Source organism: Barbus barbus (assembly GCF_936440315.1).
Source record: "Barbus barbus genome assembly, chromosome: 14".
NCBI lineage: Eukaryota > Metazoa > Chordata > Actinopteri > Cypriniformes > Cyprinidae > Barbus > Barbus barbus.
Window position 1 is genome coordinate 18961963 of NC_136742.1, and position 22594 is coordinate 18984556.

The 22594-nt window shown below is 39.0% G+C and overlaps 1 protein-coding gene across 1 annotated transcript in view; it reads right to left on the reverse strand.

Moving 5' to 3' along the window:
- The window catches only part of LOC306880671 (signal-induced proliferation-associated 1-like protein 1), a 99367-nt gene that overhangs the window by 30389 nt on the left and 46384 nt on the right, over window positions 1–22594 (reverse strand). Inside the window, exons 2-5 of the mRNA XM_079434364.1 lie at window positions 5935–7644; window positions 2026–2156; window positions 1121–1309; window positions 487–661 (exon numbers count right to left, since the gene is read on the reverse strand). Of these exons, the coding sequence (XP_079290490.1) occupies window positions 487–661; window positions 1121–1309; window positions 2026–2156; window positions 5935–7426 (1987 nt within the window). The 5' untranslated portion in view covers window positions 7427–7644. The remainder of the gene's footprint in view (window positions 1–486; window positions 662–1120; window positions 1310–2025; window positions 2157–5934; window positions 7645–22594) is intronic.

The window sequence follows — 22594 nt, forward strand, 5'->3', positions numbered from 1 at the left end:
TCTCGGCCACGCTAGCAGCAGAGGGGGGAACGTTAGGGGTAAAATGTCAAGTCTGACAAATGGAATTAAAAGCATGCTTGTGATCAGAGACAATATTTCTTCTGGTCACAGGGGAGAGGTGGCGCACGGCTGCCAGGCACGGCATGCATGACTGGGTCTCGAATAAGGGCACTGGATTCAAATTGAAACAAACCAGAGGATAGAACAGGAGATGATTTTTGGTGTTTAGATCCATTCCCATTTAATCACAACCTCCAATTGTCAATAAACCGCTGACAGTGGAGGGACATATTTAGAACGCGCTGCAGGCTCATTTGAGTGTGATCCTGTTAGAATTAATTAACTAGCCCTATAGACTACTAGACTGACAGGAGGCCAGAGATTCAATAGCTGTTTTGCCCCTTTAGCTACATGCTGTTTTCACACAATAAGCCCCTTTCAGGCTTCAGTAGCAATTAAATAAACCTTCAAGATGATAAGACTCACTTTTAGTGTCCAGTTGGGCACGGTACTTGGAAAAACCCTTAAGGTGCACCCTTTCCCCCAGCAACTGCAGGAACTCTTCTAGGGCAGGACCTGCTGCCTCATTATTGTACATCTCCTCCTCGCTGCTCTGGCCGGCCAGACAGTACATGATACCCACCTTCAGTTGGAAACTGAGCTGCAGAACAGATCATAAATAAAGACCATTAGCCCATGAAAAACAGGTAGGAGTCGATATTTATTCTGTTATTTGGGCTACCGATTTAATATGCTAATTTAAGATACAAATAAAGTGTAAATATATATATATATATATACATAGATAGATATTGATATGTATGCATGTATGTATGTGTGTGTATATTTATATTTAGTTATTTAGCAGACGCTTTTATCCAAAGCGACTTACAAATGTATACACACACACACACACACAGACACTGTATGTCCACCACAATAAATCATTAAAATAATTTAATCACCAATGTTCTGTGGGGATGATTCTTCCTTTTGTAGTTATTACCAAAATTATAATAAAAAGCCTTTGAAAAAAATGAAATGATTGACACCCCAAACTATCATACATTTATAATAGCATATTATTTGTCAGTTGTAAGGGAATGTAAGATCCTAATACCCCCTGCTCATCCAGTTTCATCAGCTGCTCTGTGACCTTGGGTGTGTTGAGAGCAAGACGGAGGCAGTGGGCATTGAGCTCAGGTACAAGGTACTCCAACACCTCCTTCAGAGGCAGGCCTCGAGCCAAGCCATGCTTGGAGGTGGAGGGCACAACATCCTCCAAAATGGAGCCCCGTAAAGTTGTTAACTATAAACAAAAGGTTAGAGATATGACAGAGAGATGTCTGTGTATTATTGTTTTAAATGCTTAGGCATACATATACAATAATCTGTATACATTTCTAAATTACAGGTCAGACTCGAAGGGTGGGTGTTGAATATTGTTACAAGATTTTTGGAGAAAATTAGTACTTGGTACTCCAGAATTCAACATACTATTGTCTTTTAGTACCTGCTCATTATGTTTCAGAGATCTCAAACACCTGAAAAGGTGTTGTAATGAGTGGGACAAAAGTTTTATACAAAGCTAAACCACGTCTGCCCACCTGCCTGACTCAAAATAGCAGTGGAAAGATTGCCATATTGGGCTGAGCGCCACCTTAGTCACAAAGCTATTAAGGCCCATCAGAATGCATGTGAATCATAAGCAGTTTCTATAAAATCATGCCAAGGGCTGAGGTCACATTTAAGAGCCTTTTGTGTTATAATTAGAGAGATCCATCCATTTAAAGCTGCTGTCAAAAGCGGTGTGATTGAGAAGCAGTACAGTGACGAGCCAGTCAGAGCACAGTGTGATCTGTGCCGAGCACTAGCAGAGAGAACTCGCCTCTAAGCATGTTATATAAGATAGCAGTGGGCGTCAGACCTGGATCTCACTCAATGCGCAGGCACGAGGATGCACGTTGCATTCAGACACTACAACAACTATGCCAATGGAATTGGGCGGTGTGAATGAGTGCTCACCACACTGGTTCTGAAGATGATTCTGTAGTTGTATTGCTGGCCGTGCTCTTTGTCATCCTCCAGTTTTTCCCGACGAATACTGACAGCTACCGGTCCCAGCGTCTCATCGACACCAAAGTAGTTCCAGTGCTCTGAGGATTTTAATAATTTTTCAATTAATGATGATTCATTAACTTCATTAAAAACAGCAGCAATATAAACAAGTGCCATAAATTATAAAGTACAGATCTTATTATACACAAGTTAAAATAAACACATTTTTAAGTGCAACATTGCATTGAGTTGGATATAAAGTGGGATAAATCAATATAATGTATATAAATATTTGTCAATTTGAATAATTAAATAATTATGCATACATTTAACTACATGTATAAACATGAAATAAATATTAAATACATTTTCAAATTCGAAAAGTGATTTACTTACATCTTATTTTTAAGTGATAGTTCACCCAAAAATGAAAACTTAATTAATTACTCATGTCGTTCCAAACCCGCAAGACATTTCTTCATCTTCAGAACACAAATTAAAGGGCACCTATTATGCAATGTAATATTGGCCTTGGGTGTCCCCAGAATGTGTCAGCTCAAAATACCCCACAGATAATTAATAATAATAATAATAATTTATTATAACAGCTTGAAAATGTCATTTTTGGGGTTTGTCTAAAAAAAGAGCTAATTTGAAGTGTATGGCTTTAAATGCAAATGAGCTGCTTATTCCCGCTCCCGTCTCCAGAAGAGGATGTCGCATATACGTCTCTGCATTGCACACTTACAGCCAGTAGATGCATCATATCAGAGCGAGAGAACCAGTGTTTAGCTGTACATATGGGAAGTTAAATGCACTGAAAGTGGGATGAAACAGCGTGATGTTACAGAGCTCATGCGGCGCTGACCTGTTTAATCTCACAAGCACGGTGCTGATCAGTTAAAAATACTTGATGTACACACACAAATACGGTTAAAATGCTAAGCACTATAACGACATGGCATTCACAAAGGAGTCTGGAGTGATATACGTATTTAGTAGGGGTGTAAGAAAATATCGATACATGTGAGTATCACAATATTTTGTTTGGAGACACTGTATCGATTCTCAAAAACAGAATATCGATATTTAAAAAAATTTAATTAAAATCACAAGACTCATGGCCGTTGTTTCATTTTGAGTTCATATCCTGACCGCTAGATGGCAGTCTTCATCGCAATATATCGTATCGTAACCCCTGTATCGTGATGCGTATTGTATCGCCAGATTCTTGCCAATACACAGCCCTAGTATTTAGGTAGATTTTGAGGCGCATTACCTTGAAAAATGAAAGTAATCCACAGCATCCTCAGCAGCTCAGATGTTGGGAGAAAATGAAGACTTAAATCTTATGTTCAGTCTTAAATCCAAACACAGAGCACCGGGATTGCTTGTGAGACATTGTAGAGGTTACAGCGGCTCGAGCGCGGAGAAAATGAAGGACAGTGTAACCGCTGAGGGTGGAAACTATAGCAATGCTGTCAATTAACCCCTCAAATGACCCTGCATAGACAGCAATGCAACTACCACATTCAAGGCCCTGAAAGGTAGTAAAGATATCCTTAAAACAGTCCATATGACATCAGTGGTTCAACCTTAATTTTATGAAGCTACGAGAATCCTCTTTTTCATCATGGTACTCTTGTGAACAAGCGTCGAAGCCAGACACAAAAGAGAAGAAATTATTAAAGTTATTTTACTTTCTGTGAGCACAAAGTATTCTCATAGCTTCATAAAATTATGGTTGAACCAATGTTACATGGACTATTTTAACAATGTCCTTACTACCTTTCTGGGCCTTGAAAAGTTTCTGTTGTGTTGTTGTCTATGCAGGGTAAGAAATAGGGCTGGGCAAATTTTCCGATTTTATCGATTCATTCGAATGTAATGTTTTGCCACGATTTTATTTATTAAAAATAGAGGAATCGCCTTAGAATTAGACACTTTGACAATATACCAATGATAACATGGCACAGAGAAATTAACGATCCAACCGCATGACGGCGCACGTGTTTAACTGCTCACGTGTGACGCGCTCATATCGCTAGCCGTTGTTCTTTATTATAGATCCTCAGTGAGGGCGCCATTCACACAGAACGCGCTTTTGTGTTGACAAAGATGCGACGCGCAGGGGCGGTTCTAGGGGGGGCAGTGCCCCCCTGTCAACAAGCCCCTTTGGCCCCCTAAATTTGAAATCATATCACACCAAACAATGTTGGGTGAAATGCGCAGTTTGTCCTGTAAGCTAATATATAAACAGAAAAACAATCAGCTGCTAAATTCAAATCTGCTTTCGCTGGCTGGCACAAAGTCAGAAACACACGTTTTTAAAGCACTGTGCATTATAACCAATCACGTACAATTCTGTTGGGCTCTATAGAGATTATTATGGCAGTTTTTGAGAGTGCTTTAACTTGCTGGACTGAAGTGAAAATGTTCTTTGCTCTCTTTTTGTACAATGAAAGTGTTATAGGCTAATTAACTTACAATGTTTTTATTAATTTCACATTAAATACAAAGTCAGTCGTATTAAAAATATTTTATGGTATGACACCCATATCTGGTACTTAAATAAAAAGACGGATTTTTATGCAAAGTTAATAGATTTAGGCTACTTTGCCCACTGCCCATTATAGATTATAGGTATTGTGGTTGCTGTGTGTCACATGACAAGCATGAGAGCGTTTTTCTAATGCCGTTTCATGCATGAGACACTGCAAGAGACGCAAGTGCAACAGACAAATGCGTCCATGTTTACACAGAAAAAACAATGGAAAAGCAGCGCAATTGAATAAAAAAAAAAACATGAAGAACTACTACTGTATGTCTGATATTTCATGTTTGCATCATGGTGACAGGCTGAAAGCTGTTGTTCATGGTTTTCACAGAACATTTGTTGTTTACTGGTGCTATACCTTCAGAAGTCAGAAAGAGCTTTATTACCAAGTATGTTTACACACAAGGAATTTGACGGTGACAGGAGCTTCCAGTGCAGAAGAAAGTGTGGACACTAGTGCAGCAGACATAGGAATTACACAGCAGAGATGGAGTATAACACTAATATAAGAAAAACAGAAAATTAAATAATGCACTACATACAGAAGTAGAAATATTGAGAAATGTCACTGTTTAAATGAACGGATGTACAGATATACTTACAAATGTGCAGTTTACAAACGTACAATTTTTGGATTCTATATTATATATATATATATATATATATATATATATATATATATAAAATATATATAAAATATAAGTCAGTCATTTTGAATTTGAATTACATTGACTGTTGAAAATTTTTCAAAGCATTTTCCTTGTAGCCTATTATTTCTGAACAGATAACATTTATAAGACAAGTTTGTACAGGATGTAGTTGTAGTTCTTGCAAGTTTTAGGCCAAAGATATTTAACAAGTGATTTGTTTTTTTAACATTTACATCATGTTGACAACTTCATGTGCGCTGCATTTTCTTTAACTAGAGGGTTAATAAATAAAAAGTTACTTGAATAATGTTGTAGTTACATTTTTAAGTTGACTAGTTAAAAATCGTAAAAAAAAATAAGATTCTATTTTTTGCTCATTTTTGCCCTAGTTAGAAAGCGCTCTGATTTCATTAAAAAAAAATCTTAATTTGTGTTACGAAGATAAACGAAGGTCTTACGAGTTTTTAATTAATTACGAGTAATTAATGACAGAATTTAAATTTTTGGGTGAACTACCCCTTTAATCAATTCATCATTGATTAAAGCCTTTTTATGTGGAGTGGCACTCCTAGTCCCCCATACACAACCATAATTTGCATAAATATCTCCAATGAAAAAAATATTACCAGTACATCAAGTGTACCATTAATGCAAAATGTTAATACTCACCTCTCAAATAGAAGTACTTCCTGTAATAATAAGCACCCAAGTCCACATGTTCTAATATGTTGCTCTTTCCACGATCATGATGGAAACTCTTTCCATCCTTGGGGGCTTCAAGAACAGCTACCCCGGCATTGCTAAAATGTGTGTTGGGAGCTCTTTCAGGGGATCCTTCTTCATCTCTGGAAGAGCTAGAGGCACCACTGCCGATACTGCCCTGTTTGGAAGGGCTGATGTTCCTCTCTCCTTCACCACCAATTTCGTTCCGGAAACATGGGCAGCTGAGGACCAAATCGTTGCTCTTGTCATCACCTGAGTCTAGAGAAGGCCCATCCTTGATGTTGAGCTCTTCCTGGCTGCCACAAGGGGAGCCGTAAGCCCCGCTTTGGGTGGACGAGAGAGAGGACGTGTTGGAGGCCGAGGCTGCGGCTGCAGCAGAGGCACCAGTGGTGGTGTTCTTCCGTTTCACGGCGCTTTGCCGACTCTGTACAGCCTCGTTCAGGTCAAACAGAATACTCTGGACATCAAAGTGTGCAAAACCTTTCTGGCAGATCCATGGTTTAGGAGGAGGACCTATGTCATCAGACTTTCCGTCCTCCGCGTCGGAACCCGCACGTGACGAATCACCTTCGGCTTTGACGCTACGTAGCTTGCGGAATATGGACTCTCCACCAGTCTCGGACTTTGAACGCCTCTTCATGTGTTTTTCTCTTTCTTTCAGGCGACTGGCAGGACTGCCACGAGGAGGACCAAGAGGTCCGTCGGGCAAGTCGAGAGCAGTTTGTTTATGAGCTACTGTCAGCAATTCACTTAACTTTTCAGGGGCAGGGCTGCGCTGGTCCGGAGCGTCAGTCTGATAGCCTTTGAGCATGTCGAAGAAGCTTTCGCCGGACACACCGTGCTTGTCAATGGACGAGGTACTGCCATACTCTCGATGCATAGGCGTCCATCCTGAGAAAGACCAACCCTCGCTACCATCGCCGTCTAGTTCACTTATGGTGATGTCGCTGTTGCTGCGCTGCCGTATACGCCGCATACCCTTCCGGGGCGACCCGAGATACCCATCAGGTGAGAGGAAGCGATTGTCTTTGCCTTTGCTCTGCATCTTGTTCTTCAGAGTGTTGTGAATGTTCCGCAGCATGGATGAGTCCTGTGGGCTGATCAGGTGACCGAGCTTGCTTGACAAGTTGCTCTGGGCACTTCCTGTGGTGGTGGAAGGGGAATCTGTCTCCACTGTGATGTGCCACACCCCACCTCCATTTCCACCCCCTCCTCCACTTCCTCCACTGCCGCCATCTTTCCTGGGGGGCCAGTCGGCGACCCGGGCTCGGACGCCCATTTTGGGAACCCCGGGCGTGCCAGTCAAGTGCGTGCTTTCACTGCGAGGGGGTGGCGCGCCTCCATTGGGCAAGCGCAGGCGGCGAGTATAAAACTCATCTGTGGCGGGAACAGATCCGCCCACAGAGCGTTCGGTCTGTGAACGCTTTAGACTGGTCATGGTACGGCTAAGTGGCGGAGCTCAGCACTGGAGCATGCCCGCAGTGTAGCTGAAATAACGAAGCTTGGGGAACATGGGCAGCCACTCAGCTGGAGAGGCCAGAGAATGGAGGACGAATAATTGCACGACGAATGTGAACTTTAAAGTGAACCTGAATCAGGCATGTGTGCTGACCATTAGGTGATCTAACCTTCCTCCTCTCATCCCTTTGTGCAGATCTGAAACAGAGAAAAATGAGGACAGTATAAAAATATGGTAATCATAGCTGATATCTTAATGGCTAAAATGGAGAAATAAATGGAGAGGTAAATAGAAGGGCCATGGAGGGGACAAAGCTCTTTAAGGTGACGCCAACCACAACCACACAGCATCACGGAAATTAAACAGAATGGCTATACCCACCCACCATAACACTTAAGTGTTTTCTCATGAGAGGTCAGAGGCATGTTTTACGTCAACAAGTATCAAGAAAAAAAAAACATACTGCTTCCTTTGATTATCTAGGTAAGACACTTTTCCATGAAATTCATTTAACTCCTGAGGAAAAGAAAGTGGTCAAATAATATTTCTTTATTATCCAGTTCCAGCCATAGTTCAGGATGGCAGGTCTTTAACTGCAACATTGTTCATATACTTGGCTGTGACAAAGGGCAGATTACACCACATGAATAAATCAACACCACCTCCGTGGAGAGGCGCAAAAAAAACCAAAAAAAAAACCTGTACAATATAGACACAAACCAAATCGACTGACTAGATACCAGCATGATGGTTTTAAGTATGACGCAATGGTGCAATAAGCAGGGGTGATCAGAAGCAATTCAACAACTTCAAGTCGAGCACATTATCTGCCACTTTCCTGAAAGTACAATCCTGGTAACCTCAGATTAAATTACTGCAGGGAATTGTAGTAATATTGATCAAATAAGTTCCTATTGGTTGATATTGGATATTTAAAATGTATTAACTAATTTTTCTCTATTTTTAAATTTTAGACTTTCAGATAATCATTTAAATTGGCATTAAATGAAAATGTAATTCTGTTTTCTAAAATTATAAATCAACTGCAAGCTTGTATTCATTTTTAAAGTAAGTCCCTTTCCTACATTTTTTTGATAACCAGTTACACTCAGATGTATTTCACATCACAAGAAAAGATCTGTCGCTACCTCCGTTTGTGTGCGACTTCCAAGAGTACCTGCCAAAAATAAACATCTCATCTCTATTATAAAGAAATATATATCTATTACCATTTATTTCAAAATAAATGTTCACATATTTCATACTTAACATTATAATGCAAATGTTTTTCATTCTAAAAACATGAGTTTTTAAATTCACTTAACATGTAATATTGAAAAATTATTGCATTTGTTTTAACTAAAAAATTTTTATACTGCCATAACCTGAAAATAATTACTGGCTTATTGGTACTGAGCATTTTATGGCCCTCAACTCATTATGTTGGAGAAGGGAAAAGTATATTAACCTGGAAACCCTTGAGACTTACAAACTGACCTTTAACCTTGTAAGATTACCAATGACTAAACCTAAAATGAGACCTGGGTTTATGGTCACACAGGTGAAATATGAATACAGCAGGTGGCTCTACATGCGTATAAGGCCTCATCGCTTAAATTATAATGCACTACAGATGAACATTGTTCCCATATGACAGGAGAAGCTCTGAAATGTCAGTTTCCTTGGATTCCTGGCAACCATCTGCCGAGTGTTGTGGTGCAGAGCGGCGGTGCTGCTGGGTTAACCTTAATGAGAGAGCTGAAGCCCAATGACTACACACACCTACATAATCTGCCACACGCACCACAGGAGAACAACCCTGGGAGAAGAGCAATGCTTCACGACAACGTAGACATTGCATAAAAGATTCAGAGTATGAATGTACAGAGCTAAAAATATCAGACGAAAAAAAAAAACAAGAGTAGAACAAATGACCTAATATTCTGTTTGATAACAGCGTAGCACAAGAACAAGATTAAGCATTATTACTTCAGCAAAATAAAGAAATCTATTCCCAAATAGAGCAGTTGACTGAATCACTTGACATTTTGAGTTTATGAATCACATTTGTAGTGCTAGAGTATGCGCTGATGAAAACGAGATAATCTTCCTTCCGGTGAGTCCTGACCTCCCGATGGCTGGAAGGGGTGTGTGGAGCGCTGGGTGTGGCGGCACACTAACCCCAACACACACTCGCACACACTGTAGATGAGGTCATGGGTATTTCCATTCTTTGAGAGAGTGCATTTCCTCTCCCGTCTGCTCACATTCAGAAATCGTGCTGTAATAAATTTCGGAGGTTGCTGCATAGGTGCTTCTGCAAGGCCAAGAGGATCTCTATGGCTTAGTCATACACAGCTGCCAAATTATAGCCCAAAGTATGACAGATGGGGGTGGCGCGGGCTGACAGATCCCATGTAACCAGCTAATGAGACAGATACCTGTGACGAGACCATGAGCAGGGCAGAGATGACTAACACGGCAATGAGAACTTTAACTCTGAGAACAAATCTCTGACAAAATGTGACCTTATAGCACAAGACTTTCTATTAAAAAAAAGACATCGTAATAGAAAATAGTGTAGCTTTCAGATATAACAATAACAATTTTTCCTTACTATAAACATTCAGAGATTCTGGGGTTGGCAAAGATTTTTGAATGGCTTTGAAAGAAGTCTCCCACTCATTTAAAAACAAAACACATTAAAACTGTAATATTATTATTATTATTATTATTATTATTATATGATATAATCTTATATTTATTTATATTTAAAAAAAATTGTATCTAATATAAAACAGTATAGCATTCTTAAATATATATCGTATTATATTCCTGTGAATAAATTTTCACAGCTTAATTTTCAGCAGCCGTTACTACAGTCTTCAGTCATGTGATCCTTCAGAAATCATTCTAATTTAGAAATCATGCTGATTTGGAGCTCAAGTAACTTTTTTTTTTGATGAATAGAAAGTTCAGCATCATGTAATAATGTAGTCTTTACATTTATGTAGTCTTTTAAGTATTTACTGTCATTGTGTTTAATTTTCATGCAGCTTTGCTGAATACAAGTACTGAATTATTATTTTTTTTTTTTTAAATAAAGTTTAATCTTAAATTTGAGATATACACAGCTCCTACTCTTAGTATCAATTTAATGTTTTTGTCACATTTCCAGTTCACCAAGTCATTATCTACCTGTAACCTGAAGCACGCTTTAGGGAATCCCATCAATCCAAGCCTAAACCAACATCCCAGCTTTAACTACTACACTAATTGGTTTGCACTTGACAAACTGAATCAGATGTGTTAGCTTAAGCTGGAAACAGGAGAAAAACATTCTGTTGGGGTGAAAACAACGGTTCAAATGTGACCTACAATAACCAAGTGTATGGTTGGACTGAATGAATGAATGAATGAATAAATAATGAATGAACCAACTTTGAATTAAATTCCTGAAAGAATCTGGTACAAACCTTTATACAAAAAGAGGGATGAAAAAAGAAAAAGACTGACATTAAAAAAAAGAACAGTGTGGAAACAAAATTCACCCTCTCAGTGACCCTTAGAATTAAGCTGTCTGTTCTTCCCGCTTTGCCTTTAAGAAATACTTGTATCACAAGTAAAATGAGCAACAGCGCTTTTCTCCACAAAGACACAGGCTGTGAGACTCAACTCCAATATAGTTTTAACGCCCACCTAATAGCATCCACTTTCCAAAGCCTGCATTACCATGACAGATTCAGAAAGCAGTCAATGCTGAAATTAGGGGCACAAACATTTAGCCAGATGAAACGAACAGATCTTCTGACTTTCTCTTCATCTTACTATAGATCATGTCTCTCATAAACAAGCTGGCATCACTAATGTGTAAACGTTAATGATCATGTGGCGACGCATTCATCAACATTACAAATTTGAGGTACATTTTGAGGAAGGTTGATTTTAATAAAAACAAATTGCTGAAAAATATGCAAGATTTATTCATATAGCAAAAGAGTAAGTCTCAAAAATGTGAAGGCTGTAAGTCGTAAAAAAAATGGCAGGATTTCCAACCACAAGGAAGGAATAAAAAACGTCTGGAGGCTTGGAGGAAATGTGGTACTGGGCTGAACTCACTTGAAATCTTTCTGCAAAACCAAGGAAGAACACAAGAACAATTCATATAATTGCAGCCTTTCAGACAAAAGGACAACCGCTTTTAGGCAAACAACGTCCTCCACAAAAGCTCAACAAAACTGCAGAGAAGTGGATATTTCCAAGAAGACTTTTGAAAAGAGCACATTCCTTATTCATTCAAGACCTAGCACAAAACCAGCACAACTGTAGGGCTGTAGAAATTCTGCGATGCCGAAAACATGAACGGCATCACAGAATCCAGTCATAAAAATGGAGTTTACTGTATAAAGCAGAATGTCACAAGATATGGCAAAAACATGGATTAATAAAATCACAATATTAAATATGAAGTCTGCATGTCTCTGTGTGAATGAGTATTTTGCACATTAATTTTATTACCACCATTTTGTTAATATATTTTTATTACTTTATAAAACTCAGAATCCAGAAAGCATAAACCAGACATTTCTGGGGTAAAAAAAAAATAAATAAATATTAAAATACATTGTGTGTGTGTGTGTATATATATATATATATATATATATATATATATATATATATATATATATATATATATATATATATATATATATATATATATATATATATACACGTGTATGTATGTATGTATGTATGTATGTATGTATGTATGTATATATATATATATGAATGACCATGATCACAAAACCAGTCTTAAGTCACTGGGGTGGAGAGAGCACTGGACATTCACGCCGGCCAGAGACTCGAACCCGCAACCTTTGGATTACAAGTCCGACTCTCTAACCATTAGGCCACGACTTCCCAATTTCCTACTATAAATATGAAAATGTAATTTTTCATAAGTAATATGCATTGCTAAGAAGTTAATTTGGACAACTTTAAAGGCAATTTCTCAATATTTACATTTTTTTTGCACCCTCAGATTCTAGATTTTCAAATAGTTGTACCTCAGCCAAATATTGTTCTATCCTAACAAAGCTTATTTATACAGCTTTCAGATGATGTATAAATCTCAATTTAGAAAAATTGACCCTTATGACTGAAAATTGACCCTTATGACTGTTCCAGGGTCACACATATACATATATATACACACACACATATACACACACACACACACACACACACACACATATACACACACACACATATGGAATAAGTAAGTAAATAAATCTGGAAAAAATAAATACATACATAACCTGGAATTAATGACTAAATAAAAAATTTAAATAAATCTGGATTAAATAAATAAATCTGGAATGAATGAATGAAAGTTTAACAAATTCTTAAACTGTTAAAGATTATTAGAGATTATTACAATTTTATTAAACCATTCAAACAGAATCTAGAAAAAGCAAAACTGAAAACACAGGATTTGGAAAAAAATAAATAAATAATTATAGGCCCTACATCTGGCTTGGTCATTTCCTCTCTTCCACAGCCACACCGTCTTCCCACCTGTAAAAAAGGCACTTTCTCTCACCCTGTCACACGCACATCGTCTTCGCTTGGCTGGCTGATGAGATGACCCATTTTTGAGTCACACCTTCAGGCCACGGAATGACAACACCTGTTGTGTGAGGACCAGTCGAGACGCTTGGTTCAGACCACCCCTGCATGCAGCTGCGGCCTTACAGGAGGATGATTAAAGCTTCAGCATGTGACTCACCTCATTCCAGAGAGGAGAGAGCATGAGGGGGACTGTCGGGAAGCAGACAACATGTCTTCATCTCTACTATGATAAATAACTCCCGCAGTATCAATAGCGACCTGAGTTTCCTACTGCCGTGTCCTGTTATTTGAACTTTGTAGAGCTTGAGAGAATGTGAATGATGTGGTTATTGCAGTAACTCATGACAGTTTATGAAATGTGCTACAGACTACACCGCAAAATCTCCAGTGTTAAAATCCTAGTGTTGAGGACTTTGAGTAAAGTGTTAAAGTTGTGGTATTCAATTTTAGAGGATTAACACCAGCTAGTGTAAACAGCACCCTCTGTCCGGTGTAAAAACAGAGTCACCCTTATTACCACTGCTGAGTGTTATTAGTCACATCCGGGACATTTGCTCGTGTGCGCGCCTGACCCATCTGAAATATTTTTCACAGGCGCCATTTTCTTTGCGCAAGATGCGGAGCATATGAGGACGGAAAAATTTAAAATTAAGTGTTTAATCTTACTCACAAAATGTGTTTTGTAATATCATATCGTTTTATAACTATATTTAACGTATTTGCTGCGTGCATAAACGTTTCTCAACGATATTTCCTTTCACTCGCGATGCGGAACAGACGAAAGGACGTTGTTTCTTTTCTATAAGGGAAATCTGAAAGCAAGTGTTTTTTATGTCATATAATATGTATTTTATAACATCATATTGATTTAAAGCTATATTTATGTGCTGTGCTCTCCTAAACTTTTTCTCAAGAGAGCTATTTTCTTTCATTCACGATGGGGAGCAGACAGGGAAGTTGGTTTTATCAAGGGAAACACCAAAAGTAATTGTTTTACCCCATTTACATTATGTATTTTATAAGATGATATTACTTTATGACGATATTTAAATGCTGTGCTCGCCTAAACGAGCCTAAACTTTTCTCACAGATTTGAAGTGCTATGCAGTGCAGACGCGAAGGTCGCTTAGAAAAGGGAAAGACCAGAAGAATGAACAATGAACTCAATTAGAGTCAAATTTAACACTCCTAAAATGTATATGACTCCCTCCATTGTGGAGTTAAAATAACACTTTCGAAAGTGTGAAATATGTACATTACTTAGAGAGTACATTTTAACATTTAAATGCACTTTGTAAGTAATGTACATATTTCACACTTTCGAAAGTGTTTTCACCTCCATCTCAATATACTATACAACACGACATACATTCACATCAAATGTTAACTCTGCAGTAGAGTTACACTCACGGGACACTGCGCTTATGCACAATCACAAAAGTAGGCTGCATTATTGGCATGTGCTTAAAAGCCTTACTGGTTCAACGTTTCATTCACGTACTGTTCTGACGTGCGCTTTTTCTGAGTATGTACACCCCAAGCGCGTGCGCAAAGAAAACCTGTTAAACCTGATTATTGAACCAAGTTATCTTTAGCGCTAATACGGTCAAAACACACAAGGTTTATGTATAGAATCTGAATCAGAAAGAGCTTTTATTGCCAAGTATGCTTGCGCATACAAGGAATTTGTTTTAGCGTCATAAGCTTCCAGTTCACAGAGACAACAACGACACACAGACAATAAAAATAAGATGAGAATAAAAGAAAAAATACACATGCAAATATAAATAAACAAAAAATTGAAAAAGAAAAATAATTTGAAACATAAATAACTGTACAGTTGTGCTATAGATGATAGAATGGAACAGAAAAGAAGGATATGCAGGAATGTACTAGGATGGAGGTGGTAGCAAATAAATATAAGGTTATTGCATAATGGGGGGGGGGGGGGGGGGGCGCATTTAACTGTTCATAAGGTGGATTGCCTGGGGGAAGAAACTGTTCTTGTGCCTGGCTGTCCTGGTATTTGGGGCTCTGTAGCGCCGGCCAGATAGCAAAAGTTCAAAAAGGGGATGACTTGGATGTGAGGGATCCAAAGTGATTTTCTGAGCCCTTATCCTCACTCTGGATGTGTACAGTTCTTGAAGGGTGGGCAGGGGGGCACCGATAATCGGTTCAGCAGACCAGACGGTTCTCTCTTCTGATGCCTGATTTTGTGGCTGAGCCAAACCAGACAGTTATTGAAGTGCACAGGACAGACTCAATGACGGCTGAGTAGAACTGTTTCAGCAGCTCTTGTGGCAGGTTAAACTTCCTCAGCTGGCGAAGGATGTACAACCTTTGCTGGGATCTCTTTTTTTTTTTTCCAATGGAGTCGATGTGAGTGTCCCAATTCAGGTCCTGGGAGATGATGAATCCGAGGAACTTGAATGTCTCCACTGCAGCCACAGTGCTGTTCATGATGGTGAGTGGGAAGAGTGCAGGGGGGTTTCTCCTGAAGTCCACGATCATCTCCACAGCTTTGAGCGTATTAAGCTCCAGGTTGTTTAGACTGTACCAGACAGTCAGCTCTTTAACCTCCTGTCTGTAGGCAGACTCATCACCTTCCTGGATGAGGCAGATGAGTGTGGTGTCGTCTGCAAACTTCATGAGCTTGACAGAGGGGTCCTTAAAGGTGCAGGAACACATCCTTGAGGGTCACCAGTGTTGGTGGAGCTGCTGTTTGACATGAATTTCCCCAGTCTCACTAGCTGCTGCCTATTTGTCAGAAAGCTGGTGATCCGCTGACAGATATAACTAGGGACAGAGAGCTGGGTTACTTTGGTCTGGAGGAATGTTGGAATGATGGTGTTGAAGGCCGAACTAAAGTCCACCAACAGGATCCTCACATAAGTCCCCGATTTGTCCAGGTGTTGCAGGATGTAATACAGTCCCATGCTGACTGCATCATCCATGGACCTGTTTGCTCGGTAAGCAAACTGCAGGGGATCCAGTTAGGGTCCAGTGATGTCCTTCAGATAGGCCAGAACCAGTTTTTCAAATGATGACAGATGTTAGAACCACAGGTCTGTAGTCATTAAGTCCTGTTATCTTGGGTTTCTTTGGAACAGGGATGATGGTGGAGCATTTGAAGCAGGAAGGGACTTCACACAACTCCGGAGATCTATTGAAGATCTGTGAAAAGATGGGGGCAAGCTGGTCAGAACAGGTTTTCAAGCAGGCTGGTGTCACACCATCTTGGCCTGGTGCCTGTCTTCTTTTGTTCTTCCTGAAGACCTGGCGCACATCATCTTCACTGATCTGAAGTACAGGAGTGGGGGAGAGGGAGGTTGCAGGAGGTGTTAATGGTTGTGTAGAGAGATGGTCAGGACAGGTGTGGGGAGTTTCAAATCTACAATAAAACTCATTCAGGTCTTCAGCAAGTTGTTGATTCGCCTCAGTGCTGGGGGATGGTGTCCTGTAGTTGGTGATGGCTTTCAGGCCTTTTTACACTGAAGCGGAGTCATTGGAAGTTAACTCTTCTTCCAGCTTTTTAGCGTAGGTCCTTTTAGCCATAATCTCCTTATTCAGTGTGTCCCTGGCCTAATAGTACAAGACTCTGTCACCATTTCTGTAGGCGTCCTCTTTGGCCTGACAAAGATGTCGGAGTTTTGCTGAAAACCATGGCTTATCATTGTTGAATGTTACATAAGTCCTGGTGGGAATGCATATATCCTCACAGTAACTGATATATGAAGTTACAGTCTCTGTGAGCTTGTCCAGATTGGAGGCAGCAGCTTCAAAAACACTCCAATCAGTAAGGTCAAGACAGGCTTGTAAAACCCTCTCTGTCTCGTTGGTCCATCTCTTTACAGTTTTTACTACAGGTTTTGCAGATTTAACCAGGCAATAATCAGAAAGCCCCAAAGCTGCCGTGGGACAGAGTGGTATGCATTCTTTATTGTGGTGAAACAATGGTCCAGTATATTACTTTCTCTGGTGGGACATGTAACATGCTGTCTGTATTTTGGTAGTTCACGTGAGAGATGGTAGCCTCAGTTGGTTATATCTAAAGTGAAAGTAAACAGCTGAGAGAAAAACGGATGCGTGCCTGTAGGGGTGTGCTCAAAATATCGATTCTTAGATACATACCGATATAATAAAAAAAGATACAGTATCGATATTCTAGCCCTTAGTATCGATACTCCGCCCAGCCATTAGGGGGCGCAGCGGCGCCCGAGAGTTTAAAAAAAACTCATGGAAAATGTTAAAGCAAGATGTAGCATTTAAAGGTGCCATAGAATGAAAAACTGTCTTTACCCTGGCATATTTAAATAACAGTTCTGTACATGGAAATGACATACAGTGAGCCTCAAACACCATAGTTTTCTCCTTCATATGTAAATCTCGTGATTAAAAAAGACCACTGAAAAACAGGCGAATCAGAACAGTCGGGATCACTACGCCCCCAACATTTGCATAAACCCGCACTTGTTCTAAGCCGGCCGAACAGAAGCTCTGCAGGTATTGTAAATAAACAAGCGCGGACAACAGCGAAAATAACAAAATAAATTTTATGTTCCAGGCCGTGCAGGGGGTGTGAAGTGCAGGGATGGGTTGGTGTCTGTATTCAGAAAGGCACAGAAAGCAAATAACGCGAGCCACTAAAGGGACATGGTTAGCTCCTTGCTAGCGGTAGCCTGTTACAGTACATAAGATTTCACTCTCAGTAAGGAGAGATGAGGATGATGGCGAATGACTTACAGATCCTGAGCACCACTGACAAGCATCTGATCTTGTGAAATGTGTGGTAAGTACTGTTGCTCCATAATGTAAACATAGTTTGTGTGATCGCGTCTCTTGAAAGTGAACTATAATGCGATCGATGGATCGTTCAAAAGCAGTTTCAATGCCTCGCATATTAATAACGGCTCCCTGATGCCCGCGTTTTATATACAGTATAATTACCCGACGATATAACTGCGAGAGAAAGTATTTAAATATATATTTTCCTCCCTGTGCTTCCTTCTTGCTGATGAGCCGTACTGTGAAACAGCCAATCAGAGCAGAGCTCATTATTATTCATGACCCTGCCAAATAAGCCAATAACAGACCGTTTCATTCTAGGGAGAAATCCTAGGGTTGTAAATGGACATGTAAAATCGTTTCTGGAGATTTTTTGCCCTTACCTAAGCCACATACCTTCTGTGTAGATATCAGAGAACAATTTAAAATACTGTATCAATGCATTCTATGGCACCTTTAAGTGATTTCATAGTGAAATATGTTATGGCAGTACATGGTGTCACAAAAAAGAATTATAAGAAGATTTAATAAGAAGTTAAGAATAATAATAAGAAGATTTTGTGCTTGTGTGAGCTCAGACTGTACCCTTGGAAAGTTAAATGTTGACTTGTGGTAATTTCCAGATTAATACAATTTGTGTACAATTAATCAGAGCACTTAAAGTTGCAAATATTTAAGCAAAATGCACTTTGTTATAATGCACTTTTGTCTTTATTAAATTGAAGAAAAATGCAGAGTTCTGTTTGTTGAGTAAATGTGTTCAGCATTAACTAATTGGCTCTGGCCCATGTATTTTTATTGAATCGTATCGAATCGTGTCACATTGTATCAAATCGTATCGAGACAGCTCTGTATCGAGGTGCGTATCGAATCGTGACCTGTGTATCGAGGTATGTATCGTATCGCCAGGTTCTCCAAGGTATACAGCCCTACGTGCCTGTATATTACATGCATTCGGGTCTTAAAGGGACAGTACTGAACATGCTGCAGACTGTCATTAAAGGGATAGTTTACTAGCCATTATTTACTCACTCACATGTCCCAAACCTGTATTAATTTCTTTCTTGTGTTGAACACCAAAGATGATATTTATTTTGAAGAATGTGGGTAACCAAACAGTTGCTGGTCCTCGAATTTGATAGTAGAAAAAAAAAAAAAATTCTATGGAAGTCACTGTGGATCACTGTTTGGTTTTCCACATTCTTCAAAATAGCTTTTATTTTCAGTAGAAGAAAGAAACTTATTCAGGTTTAAAAACTTTTGAGTGAGTAGGCTAAATGGCATAAAAACAAAACACTTATTTTTGGGTGAACACTTCCACTAATGTTAATAAAACACCAAAACACAAGAGAAAAATCACTACTCTTGACTGAAAAACTTTAATACAGTTGCTTTAATATGAATCAATATATAAAGTGTTTTATTTTTATATTTGTTCATTCAATTTCTTGAATGCTCCTACTAAATATACCTATTGTACCTGAAAATAAAGCACTGTTTGTTTTGTCACCTTTATTTATATAGCGCTTTTTAATCAATGTAAATTGTGTCAAAGCAACTGCACAATATCAAAAAAATGAAAAGATTAAAAAAAAAAGATTTTATTTGTACATTGTGTATCTTTGTTCTCATTTTTTAATAACAAAATGACACAGATTTTTATCTTCGCCCACTTTGGCCTAAATATCCACCATTCTTTTTTAAATTTTGTTATCTTGAAAGGCTTTGTCTTTATAATAGGGAAATTAGTTTGGCTGTAATGCTCAGACAACTTGCAAAATAAAAAAACCAACATGACAAAGAATCGTGATAAAATCGTGAATCATGGTATTTCTAAAAAAAAAAAAAAAGAAAGTCAAACAGACAAAACCTCCTTCCTTTACAATCACAAATTTTTCCCGAAATTCTACCGTTTCAATGGCAACCTGTGGTGCACCTCAAATTATGAATTAAGGAGGTATGTGCTTCTGTTTTGATGTGTACAGCTGGGAACAGCCAGATTTGCAAAAACAAGACAAAGTGGCAAAGCTGATTTCTTGCCCTCAGTTATTTGCCAGGCAGAAGGTATTCGGTCTCATTTTTTTGTGATTGACTACATTTAAAGGCTTCGATTTTGTGTGGGCAAAGGAAGACATGACCAACAACATAATCCCGCATTAACACAACATTTAAAATGGCAGAAATGTGAATGGAAAGACACAGGTTCGTGCTGCCTGGTGGTTGATGATAAAACCCCTAATTTTTCACCCATCAACCATGGAAGACAGTGTTTACCCACTAAAGAGGAACCACTCGGCTGGCTGAGGTTGATGTGGTCTCCCACGTACCCACCACATTTTCCTTGCCTTCCTATTTCTTTCTTCCCCACACTCTCCCTCCTCCCAGTCTGTCTGGCCATCTCTCTCTCTCAATACATTTTTGTTTCTCAATGCAGGAAAGACATGAATGAGAGCATGATTCTCACTTGCTCTACTGGGCCAATGATATATTGTTACTACATCCAATCATCCATCACAAAAAAAAATGTGTTATAGAGTTACATGGTTGTAATATTTCAGCGTTTCCACTTAAGACAGGAAAGAATGAAATTCAAAAAAATCTTGGATAAATTTTAAAATACCAATATCAACCCAATTAAATACTGAGCATAAATAAAAACATGGATATTCACTACAGAAACTAATGACCAATAATTATTATTTATAACTTTTCCAGGCTTGGAAATCAGATTTTCTTTAAAATATTTGAGTAATTAATAAAATAATTAAATCTAATATTAAATACTACTACTTCATTTTTTTTTTCATTTATACGCACATACATACATTTACAGCTACTATTCTAAGTGGGCCAGCAGGGGAAAAAAATCCTTATTGCTGAGCCCTGTGGTGTAGAAAAGCAGCTTTAAAATAAATGATATAATTATGCAAACAAATTTGCCATTTCTGCCCATGCACTGAACTGAAAAACTAGCAAACTAAACAAATGACAATGTGTCTTAAGCACATTTCTCTGATAAGGTAATGTGTTGGTGCAATATGCTAACCCTGAAAAATATATTTTACATCACATTTTCCAACAAGCAGCATAAAACTTTCATTTAAATGCAACAATTCATCAGAGGTGAGCAGCATTCATTTCCAAACGCACCACGGTGAGTCTGGACTAATCTCCGAGGCGGTGAAGCTATGTCATTTCACCTGTGATGCAAGCATCAGAGATTAAAAAAGCCAGCAGATTTCCTCTCCTCTGTCTGCGTGATTGAGCCATCAGCGCATGAATCATCAGCCGGCAGAGACAGGAAGAATGAAAAGCAGAGCTCGCTGCTAATCTTTTTTAACAGCTGTGATCATACGTACAAGCACGCATTGCTACTTCATTGGTGATTCAGCCGTACACATGACAAGCTCACACTCCGCTGGGGATCTTGGGTAAAAATCAATACCACCCAGTGATGGAGTTTACCTCTGTGGTATGTGTGAGAAAGCCTGAGTTATGTGCAAGCTCCAGGAACTGATGAAACCAAAGAGAAAATCAATTGAAAATGGCCTAAAATTGTTCATGAAAGATTTATCTATTATTCTCCAAGTAATCTCACCATATTCCAAAGCCTTTCTTCGTTGGCAATTCAATGGACTGGCATCCACTGAAGCTCCACTATAGATTTGACTCATTATTAATAAACACAGTATAGCCGCTTTTTCACCGAAATTACCTGGAACAATTTGTCCCAGGAACTTTTTTTACCCCAAACCTGTTGATGTCTGCATTTCCATCACGGTCTAAAGTACCGAGAAGATTAGGCAAATAGTCTGGTGACGTAGGTCTGCAAGCGTTTCTCAATACCAAGTACGCAAATTTCAGACTGTGTGAGCTACGCAAGTCCGGTAATTCTGCAAAGAGCAGCGTACTTGATAACATCAGTCAGCTCGCCTCGGCTACTGCAATTTTCCCCACTGTATTTACAGACAAAATATATCAAACATCACTGCCTCTTTTCGTTTACATTTAAACATAATACAGCCGTGGAAATGGTAGTTCAGGGAATGTACATTACAATGAAACAAAATATCAAACTTGCATTGCCTCTTTTCATTTTCATTTTAACATTAATAGATAAATAGAATGAAGACCAGAGATTACCTGTTAGATTTACCCAAAGTGAATTATATCACTATACCAGCGAATTATACCACTACAGAGACAGAGGCAAATGTCAGAAGGACTAGCCGAGGTTATGCTCCTCTCAGTGGGATAAATGAGCATTGAGCGCCCGGTGATCGCGTGGAGCTCACGTCTCCGAAAACGGCAAAGCACATTTTCAAATAGGCATTGCCTTTATAAATAAACCGCAGAGTTTTAAACAACTACCTTCTCGTCTGAAATACTTTTTTAAACTACTTTTCATGACACAATAACAGTAATATAATATTTAAAAAATTATGCAAATATGGTGGTTGAAATAGTGCTGTGTGAACAACCAATCAGCATGCTCAGCGCCCAAGTCCCGCCCCCGAAAGTTCCGGACCTTTGAAAAAGTAGCAAGCAGGGACTTTCTGAGGGGCAAATTTGTACCCGGAGCTTTATTTAGATCCTGGTTCCTGCAGTAGAAACACACGAGTGCCGGCCCAACGTCCCTAGTTCCTGGGTAAAGGTCTTGCGGTGGAAAAGGGGCTTATGATGAAGTTTGTTCTTGGGTCCAATCACATTTTTCTTGCTCACTGAGAGAGA